The 330-nt window shown below is 35.8% G+C and overlaps 1 protein-coding gene across 1 annotated transcript in view; it reads left to right on the forward strand.

Annotated features, from left to right (window-relative positions):
* RAP1GDS1 (RAP1, GTP-GDP dissociation stimulator 1) overlaps positions 1-330 on the forward strand; it is a 214048-nt gene that overhangs the window by 13231 nt on the left and 200487 nt on the right. The window contains exon 3 of the mRNA XM_012641066.1: positions 55-165. Within this exon, the coding sequence (XP_012496520.1) occupies positions 55-165 (111 nt within the window). The remainder of the gene's footprint in view (positions 1-54; positions 166-330) is intronic.

The raw sequence follows: 330 nt of genomic DNA on the forward strand, positions 1-330 counted from the left end.
TGTAACATTTGATGGTCCTAAGATTGATGAGATTTCTGATTTTTGTTCTTTAAGCAGATAATCTCAGTGATACCTTAAAGAAGCTGAAGATAACAGCTGTTGACAGGACTGAGGACAGTTTAGAAGGATGCTTGGATTGTCTGCTTCAAGCCCTGGCTCAAAATAGTAAGTTTCATTATGTTTACTCAAATTCCAAACAAGAAAATGAAATCAGCAGTCATTCAGAAACTGCTATATAGTTAAGCACATAACTTGTATTCACATAACTTGAATTCTTTTAAATCCTATCCTTGAATACTGAGGTTGTTTTCCATGTTCCGCCCTCCTACC

Source organism: Propithecus coquereli, unplaced genomic scaffold (genome assembly GCF_000956105.1).
Source record: "Propithecus coquereli isolate 6110/MARCELLA unplaced genomic scaffold, Pcoq_1.0 Scaffold161, whole genome shotgun sequence".
NCBI classification, from domain to species: Eukaryota; Metazoa; Chordata; class Mammalia; order Primates; family Indriidae; genus Propithecus; species Propithecus coquereli.